We start from the raw sequence: 8255 nt of genomic DNA, 5'->3' as shown, positions 1-8255 counted from the left end.
GAGGTGCGGCGGGGTTTCTTCTTCTTCTGAAGCTTCCCCACGCAGCGGACTCTGCAGAGGTGACTCTTGTGCAGCAGCAGCTGCTGCTGCTCTCGCTGCTGCTGCTGCTTGCGTTGCTTCCAAGGCTGCTGCTGACCGCCGCAACGCCGCGGCGGCGTCGGAAGGAGCAGCAGCAGCAGCAGCAGACGCAGAAGCCTGAGATCCTCTAAAACGAGACTTTTTATTCTCTTCTTCAAAAGAACTCATTAGCCGAGACAGCCCCAAGTGGAATTGCGCTGAAGATGCCTCCAACTCCAGCTGCTGCTCCTGGGGCCCCAGGGGGCCCTCAGGAGCAGCAGACCCCCGGGAAGGTGCAGCAGAGGCCCCAAGCTCTTCTGCTGCTTTTGACAGGACTGATGCAGTAGTGGCTGAACGCGTTGGGGACTTCAGTTGCTGCTGCTGCTGCTGCTGTGGCTGCTGCAGCTGCTGCCTCTGTGACCCTGGCGAGCCAGAAGCAGCAGGAGAGCGTGCCCGTGGGGGCGACTCTGCTGCTGCCGCTGCTGTTCTTGCTGCTGCAGCTGCGCGACCACCGGCGGGCCCACCAGGGCTGTTTGGGGGGGAGGAGTTCAAGGCAAAACGAACTGTGTGTCTCCTGCGGGCTCTGTCCCCCTCTGATGATGCTGCAGCGTCCCTAAGGGCACTTGGGTGGGGAGAAAGCTCTCTGGGAGAGGGAGACATCTTTGCTGCTGCAGAAGGCTAGGGGTGTGTTGCTGCTGCACAGCCGCAGGGGCCCTGCCCTAGCTTGACAGGGCGCGGGGGAGCCGCAACATAGCTTGGAGAAAGAAGTGAGCTTTCAAAGAACTATTTCACTTTGCAGATTTAAATCGGAAGCAAAAGGTGTACATACACCCCTTGGACAGCCCAGAGACAATCGGCAAGCCACGGAAGGCAACCAGCGCTTGAGGCCTGCGCGTATCGCCAGCAGCAGCAGCAGCAGCAGCACGAACAGAAATATTTCCTCTTTCTCCTTCCTGAATATTTGCTAAATTTAACAGAAAAAACTGCAAGGAAGATCAGCAACAACTGGGTGTTAAGGCAAGAAGGAAGCTCAAGCCTGGAGGGCCGTGAGCTGGTCCAGGCTGCTGCCGCTGCTGCTGCTGCTCCGGCAGTGTTGCTGCTGCTCCTGCTGCTCGGTTTTTGTGTGTTTGAGCCCTTCAGTTCTCCATTTCACTTTTATTTTAATTAGGCTTCAAGACTTAAGGCACTTCTATGCGGGAGCCCTGGCTGGCTTGCCGGGGCTCCCCAGGTCTGTCTGCAGCGCTGCTGCTGTTGCTGCTCTGCTGCTGCTGCTGCTGAAACAGACTGCAAGCACTTGCACGGAAGATCTGCCTCACTAAATTCTTCAAAGTTAGCCAGTTTCCGGGATGGGCGCTGTAGAAAGAGAAGTTGACGACAAGAGGCCTACCTGAGGTCACGGGTCTCCCAGCAGCAGCAGCAGCAGCAGACCTTGCTGTTGCTCGGTTGCAGCTGCATCAGCCACACGGAACAGGCAGCAGCGCCCCCAGTACTCACAGGCAATACAGGGTCCCCTCAAGACTCCGTCTGCGGGGCTAAGCCCGTGCTGCGCTGCAGCAGCAGAGCGCACCAGCTCAACCACCCACTCATTTCAGCTCCTTACTGGAGCCAAGAGCAGCAACTAATGCACTATTAGAAATAACTTTCGCCACCCAGTGGCCCCTTAAGAGAACAGTTGCTGCTGGGGCCCTCTGGGGTAGTTGGGAGTTGTTTTATTAAGCGCTTTCCAGCAGCAAGTGCTGCAGCTGAGACTTCAGCCTGGCAGAAGAAGCCCACAGCCCGGGCTCTAACATTTGTATTGTGTTATATTTTCATAAATGCAAAGTTTGCTGCTGCACCTGCATTTGTATTCATGTTTATTTTCGATTTAGTCTGGGATTGCCAGAAAGAAAGCCACAAAGCTGGGGCTCGCTGGCCAGCAGCAGCAGCAGCCTGAGAAGCAGCAGCAGCAGTGAAGCTGCCTCGGCTGCAGCTCAAGTCTTCAAGAAGAATAAAAACGCTTAGATGCACTTAAGTGCAGCCAGAAGATTGCAGATCCTTTGACTCTTTTTTCAGAATAAACAAAAAAAGGAACAATAAATGCGTCACAATAAATGCATCAGATAGTCCGGGATTGATGCATGAATTTCAACTTTTGAATTTAATTCAAAATGGACTTCCTGGCCAAGGAACAATAAATACGTAACAATAAATGCATCAGATAGTCCGGGGTTGATGCATGAATTTCAACTTTTGAATTTAATTCAAAATGGACTTCCTGGCCACCCGCAGCTTCCTGCAGCATCCCTACGGGGCCCCTCAGCAGCAGCTGCCACCAGAGCTGCGCTGCAGCGCCTGTGAAATGAAGCAGCAGCGCAGCAGGGGGCCCCCCAAGGAGTCCCCGAGGCCCCTTCCTTTTGTTTTAATTTTAAACTTTCCAAAATACAAAGAAGTTCTTAAGGGGCCCCAAGATTACGGGTTTTGGGGGGAGTTGGCTGAGGGGCCTGCTGCTGGGGCGGGTTGCAGCTGCTGCAGTCTGCTGCTGCTGGGGCTGGCTTTGCAGGTGCTGCAGTCTGTCTGCTGCTGCTGCGCCAAAAGGCCGGCAGCAGAAGTGCCGTGGGCGCCTCTGTGCTGCTGCATGCATACACTTGCCGCTCGAGGCCCCAGGGGACCTGCAGGCATGTGTTTAGCTCGCTGCTTTTGTGTCTTTAAAAGCTAGCAAATGGAATTGAAGCCCTCGGGCTGCTCAGCGGCAACAATAGACGCAAATAGAGAAAATGGTTCAAAAAGCGTACCCCAAGAAGCGTCAGCAAAGAAGTCCGGGGCCCAGCACGCTGCTGAGGCAGCAGCAGCTGGCTGAAGCAGCAGCTGCCCGCTGAAGCAGCAGCAGCTGGCTGAAGCAGCAGCGGCTGGCTGAAGCAGCAGCAGCTGGCTGAGACAGCAGCAGCTGGCCGAGGCAGCAGCAGCTGAAACAGCAGCAGCTGGCTGAGACAGCTGCAGCTGGCTGAGGCAGGAGCAGCAGCTGGCCGAGGCAGGAGCAGCAGCTGGCCGAGGCAGGACCAGCAGCTGGCCGAGGCAGCAGCAGCAGCTGGCCGAAGCAGCAGCAGCTGGCTGCGGCAGCTGCAGCTAGCCGAGGCAGCAGCAGCAGCTAACCGAAGCAGCAGCAGCTGGCCGAAGCAGCAGCAGCTGGCCGATGCAGCAGCAGCTAGCTGCGGCAGCAGCAGCTGGCCGAGGCAGCAGCAGCTGGCCGAGGCAGCAGTCGGGCCTCTGCTGCGCCTCTTTGTCTCTAAAATATAATGAGACAAAAAGGTGCAGTAACTTCAAAAAGCTTTTTCTTCTTTCCACAACTCTGCGGGCTCATTGCGGCAGCACTCGCGCCTGCCTGCTGCTTGCCTAATTGCTGCTGCTGCTGCTGCTACTGCAGCAGCGTCAGCATTCTCTCCCAGCTGCAGCGGCCTCTGAAAGCAGTAGCGGGACTCTTCAATGCGCAGAGGGGGGAACCCCTGGGGGCTTTCTAGGGCCGCAGGGCCCCCCCTGGGGGCCCTTCAGGACCCCAGGGGCCCCCCTGGGGGCCCTTCAGGACCCCAGGGCCCCCCTGGGGGCCACGAGGGGAACCCCCATGGCTCAGTTGGCCAGCCCGGAGTCAGCAAACGCAGAAGCAGGAAAAGCTGATTTAAAAGACCCATCAGCCACCATGGCTTTCAGCACATCGAGGCCCCCAACCAGCTCCCCCTGCGAAGGTGCAGTTGCAGCAGCAGCAGCAGCAGCAGCAAGGCGACACAGGAGCCTTCCCCAAAGCGCGTTGGTTAAAGCGCTGCAGCAAACCAGGGGCTCAAGAGCGCCGCAGCAGCAGGAAGCAGCGCAGCAGCAGCAGAGGCGAAGGGAGCAGCAGCAGAAGCAGCAGAGGCAGCAGCAGCAAGCAGCAAAGGCAGAGGCAGCAGCAGCTTTTTACTGCCCTTACATTCACATAAAGCTGCGGATAAGTTGGCCAGTCAGAGAACTTCTTGAGTCCCTCGCGAACCTACGCAGACATCAAAGTGACCTCAAACCCATGCAGCAGCAACAGCAGCAGCAGCAGCAAATGCCGCCTCGAAGGTAACAGGCAGCAGAGCTCCACGCAGCGCCAGCAGTCAAAGCAGCAGCAGCAATGCGGAGCAGCAGAAACGGGGAGCAGCGGCAAAACGCGTTGCAGCAAGGAAGTCGCAATCCAACAACCGGCAGCAGAGATGGAAGTTGCAGCAAAACGCAAAGCAGCAGCAAGACTGCACCCTAAACCGTAAACCCTAGGGTGAGCAGCAGACAGACGCAGGCCAAAGAACAGCAGCAAGGGGAGCAACAGCAACCGGCAAAAGAATAACAACAGGAGCAGCAACAGCAGCACGAGCTGCTGCAGACCAAAACGCAGCAAGAACAGCAGCAGCAGCAGCAGTTGCTGCATGCCGAAGAACCGCAACAGCAGCAGGCAAAGAACCAGCAACAAGAACAGCAGCAGCAGCAGCAGCAGCAGCATGCCGAAGAACCACAAAAGCAGCAGGCAAAGAACCAGCAGCGGGAACAGCAGCAGCAGCAGCAGCAGCAGGGGCGAACCGCCTGGTCCTCGAAAATGTCGAAAGTCCCGAAGTTCGTGACTCCCTGTTCCTGCAGCAGCTGCAGAACTGCTTTGCTGAATCGGCAAAAAGGAGCTTCTCTTTTTCCTTTCATGAAAAGCATTACAGGTTGCTGCTTGACAAGTGCTGCGAGGCGTTTGTGGAGCTCTTTTTCGGTCTCCACCTTGATTCCCAGCTGCTGCTGCAGCGCTGCTGCTGCTGCTGCTGCGTCAGCAGCAGCAGCAAGCGCTCGCACACACCCCACCAAACGCGGCACGTCCAGACCCACCAGCTGCCCCAGCTGCTCGGTGCCCTGCGCATGCAGCCCAGACAGCAGCAGCAGCAGCAGCAGCGCTGCAGCAGCAGCAGCAGCGCGGCAGCAGCAGCGGCAGAGCGGCTCCATCAGTAGCAGCGCTGCAGCAGCAGGCAGCTCCAGGCTGCTCCAGCTGCTGCAGGGAAGCAGCGCAGCAAATCGCCGCCACAAAGACAGCTAGCAGCAGCTTTCATGGGAGATACAGAGACACAAAAGTGATAATGAGCAGCAAGACAACAGCAGCAGCAAAAGAAGAAACACGGCAGCAGCAAAAGGCACTGGTGGCAGAGCACCAGCCGCAGGAAACCACAGCAAGCAGCAGAGAGTAGCAGCAAGCAGAAGAAAACAGCAGCAAGCAGCAGGGAGGAGCAGCAAACAGCAAACCACAGCAGCGAGCACCCAGAAGCAGCAGCAAACAGCAGCAGCAGCAAACAGCAGCAGCAGCAGCAAAGCCTTACCCAGAGAAAGTTGACGGTGGGGTGCCTGGTGACTAAAGCATTTGCAAGAAGACAAGAAGAAGCAGCAGCAACATCTACTTGGCCGAGTGCAACAGCAGGAAAGTCCTGGGAGCAGCAAAACCAAACAATTCAAATTAAAGAAACTGAAACTTAAAATTAAAATTAAACTCCAAATGCATTTCAATCTTCATTCAAAACTTCCTAACAAGTACTTGGCCGCAAAACCAGAACTCCCCAACACCCCTAGGGTTTAGGGCTTAGGGTTTCGAGACCCCGAGTGTATGTACAGCTCGCGGTGTCTCTGCAGCCGCCTGCCACCTGCTGCCTCTACAGCTCAAATTAAAGACAATCACAACAATTATTTTAGTGCCACAAAAAGCCAAAAATAGGGCACTACGGCCTCGGGGGGCCCCCAGGGGGCCCCCCCAGGGCCCCAGAGGGCCCCCCGGGGGCCCCAGGGGGCCCCCGGCGGCGCTGCTGCAGGGGCCCCCCAAGGGCACAAAAGAGACAGAGGGGTCCCGAAAGCGGGAAAAAGAAAAAGAGTTAAAAGAAGACAGCAGCGGACACAGCTAGGAGCAGCAGCTGGGAGGCAAAGGAGAGAAAGAAGCAGCGAAAAGAGCAGCAGCAAAGCGGAGTCGCACCTGCTGCAGGTGCGGCTGCAGCTGCAGCAGCTGCTGCGAAGGCGCATCAGCAGCAGCAACAAAAAAGATCGCCTTGGGGCCCCCAAGTTCGCAAAAGGCCCTGTAGGCCCCCGGAAGAGACAAGTCCTTCATTTGAAGAGCAGCAGCAGCAGCCCGTCCAGCAGTAGCAGCAGCAGCAGACACTCGGCAGCTGCAGCACGCCACACAACACACAGACACACCCGCAGCTCGAAGCAAAGAAGTGCTGCTGCTGCAGCACAGACACACAAAAAGACACGCAGCAGCAAAGCTGCAGGCAGGGGCCCCGCCCAACAGCACAGCAATGCCCCAGTGCAAAAACAGCAGCAGCAGCAGCTGCTGCTGCTGTTCTCGGTACGGCATACAGGCACGGAAATAAGGGTAGAGAGTGGGGCCCCTCGGGGGCCCCAAGCTGGCAGCTAAAGGGCCCAACTGGCCCACCAGCAGGGGGCCCCTAAGGCCTGCAGGAAGCCAAAGGGCCCCTGCCAGCTCTAAGCTGTTTCAGGGGGGCCCCCAGGCCTCTTGGGGGCCCCCTGGTGCCTAAACGCGCAGCGCGGGGCCCCACAGGGCCCCCCCAGTACTGCAGCGGCCTGAGGGGCTGCAGTGGGCCCCCGAAGGGTCTCAGCGGGGCCCCCAGGGGCCCCTTGGGAGCCCCCAGGAGGCCCCCCGCGGGCCATTGGGGGGCCCCCCGAGACACCCCATGGGGCCCCCTGGGCCTGCTGAGGGCCCCATGGGGCCCCCAGGGGCCCCCGCGCCCTTTGTGGAGGCAGGAGCTGCTGCTGAGGTGCAGCAGAGAAGAAGAGGCTTACAGGAGCAGCAGCAGCAGAGATCGGGGAGCAGCAGCACCAGAAGTCGCAGCAGCCTCTCGAGGCAGCAGCAGCTGGAGTCCTCCTCCGGAGTTGCTGGGGGTTTCTTTGGCTTTTATTTGCAGACAAAATGAAAAATAAAGGCAAAAAAGCCGCACAAATAGCAAAAATGACGGGCAAACAGCAGCAGCAGCAGTAGCAGCAGCAGCTGCTGCTGCTGCTGCTGCTGTCCTTGAGCCTAGGCCAGAGTGCCCCAGAGACACGGCTGGAGCGCCTGGGGCCCCACAGCTGCCTTGCTGCTGCTGGCTGCTGCTGCCTTTTAGTTTCTTCTTTTTTTTGTCTTTTAAAAGATTAAAAAAAACTTCCAAAGCCTCCCTGAAAAAACAGCGAGAGACGCGTTTGCTGCTCGAGACCTGCTGCTGCTTCTGTCTGGCCTTACTGCTGCAGCTACAGCTGCTGCTGCTGGCTGCTCTGTGTCTCTTTCTGCTGCAGCTCAGGAATCAGAAAAGGGCCTTTTCTTGTGTCGCTGCTGTTCCCTGGGATTTCGGGGCTTCTGTGGCCTGTCTACTGAGCCGCAGCAGCAGCAGCAAGAGCAACCTCAGCAGCAGCAGCAGCAGCAACCTCAGCAACAGCAGCAGCAGCAGCAGCAGCAAGATGTCGGGGCCTTCTTCGCCTCAATCCTCGTTTCTGCGGAGGCGCTGGGCACCCGTGGCTGCATCTTTGGTGTGGCTGCTGCTGCTTCTGAGCAGCAGCAGCAGCAGCGCAGCAGCAGCAGCGAGCGGCGACGCTGCTGCTGCGCAGGCAGGGGCCCCCAGCAGGGGCCCCCCGGGCCCTGCTGCTGCAGCAGGCAGAAGCAGCAGGGGGGCCCCTGCTGCTGAGGCCCTCGAAGAAGATTCTGAAGAAGACTCTGAAGTCTGCACCCAAAACCTCCGAGATGCAATTAATGGCGCCATTTCACAAGTGATCGGTGAGCAGCAGCAGCAAAGCGACAGACATCAGTAAGGTGTACAGACACCTGAGCTGTACAGACACCAGTGAGGTGTACAGACACCTGAGTTGTGCAAACACTAGCGAGGTGTACAGATACCTGAGGTGTACAGACAGCTGAGGTGTACAGACACCTGAGGTGTACAGACACTGGGTGAATTTGTATTTTTGTGGGGAAGAATTATATGTGCTTTTGCTGCGGATTCTTTAGGGGGTTGTCTCGTCCTTAAACCCACTATTTTCCATTATTTTATTTTATTTTATTTTCTCTTTCATTTCTATTAGCTGCCTAACTCCCTAATTGGCATTTCTCCCATTTGCTGCTTTATTTTTGCTGCGCCAGTTGCTCTAAACGCTGCTGCTTCCGCGTTTGCTGCGGCTCATGTTTTCCCAGTAGCGGCAGCAGCAGCAGC

General features: G+C 57.4%; 4 protein-coding genes across 4 annotated transcripts in view; 3 read left to right on the top strand and 1 right to left on the bottom strand.

The window, feature by feature from the left end:
• Positions 1–717, bottom strand: part of ETH_00012675 (uncharacterized protein) — a gene marked incomplete at both ends in the record, with an annotated part of 8849 nt that extends 8132 nt beyond the window's left edge. Inside the window, one exon of the mRNA XM_013372664.1 lies at positions 42–717. Coding sequence (XP_013228118.1) covers positions 42–717 — 676 coding nt within the window. The remainder of the gene's footprint in view (positions 1–41) is intronic.
• Positions 718–3652: 2935 nt separating this feature from the next.
• Positions 3653–4132, top strand: ETH_00012670 (uncharacterized protein; the record flags this gene model as incomplete). Its single annotated transcript, XM_013372663.1, has 1 exon — positions 3653–4132. One exon carries the CDS (start codon positions 3653–3655, stop codon positions 4130–4132), a length of 480 nt encoding a protein of 159 aa, XP_013228117.1.
• A 504-nt stretch (positions 4133–4636) lies between these two features.
• ETH_00012665 (uncharacterized protein) lies at positions 4637–5113 on the top strand (the record flags this gene model as incomplete). The annotated part of the gene is made up of 1 exon (XM_013372662.1): positions 4637–5113. The coding sequence occupies one exon, from the start codon at positions 4637–4639 to the stop codon at positions 5111–5113; it is 477 nt and encodes a 158-aa protein (XP_013228116.1).
• A 2396-nt stretch (positions 5114–7509) lies between these two features.
• Positions 7510–7857, top strand: ETH_00012660 (uncharacterized protein; the record flags this gene model as incomplete). The annotated part of the gene is made up of 1 exon (XM_013372661.1): positions 7510–7857. The coding sequence occupies one exon, from the start codon at positions 7510–7512 to the stop codon at positions 7855–7857; it is 348 nt and encodes a 115-aa protein (XP_013228115.1).
• Between the last annotated feature and the right edge of the window lie 398 nt (positions 7858–8255).

Source organism: Eimeria tenella, genomic scaffold, assembly GCF_000499545.2.
Source record: "Eimeria tenella Houghton genomic scaffold, Eth_scaff102, whole genome shotgun sequence".
In the NCBI taxonomy this organism is placed as follows: Eukaryota; Apicomplexa; class Conoidasida; order Eucoccidiorida; family Eimeriidae; genus Eimeria; species Eimeria tenella.
The sequence above is the reverse complement of the archived record's forward strand: the minus strand, read 5'-3'. Positions and strand labels throughout refer to the sequence as shown.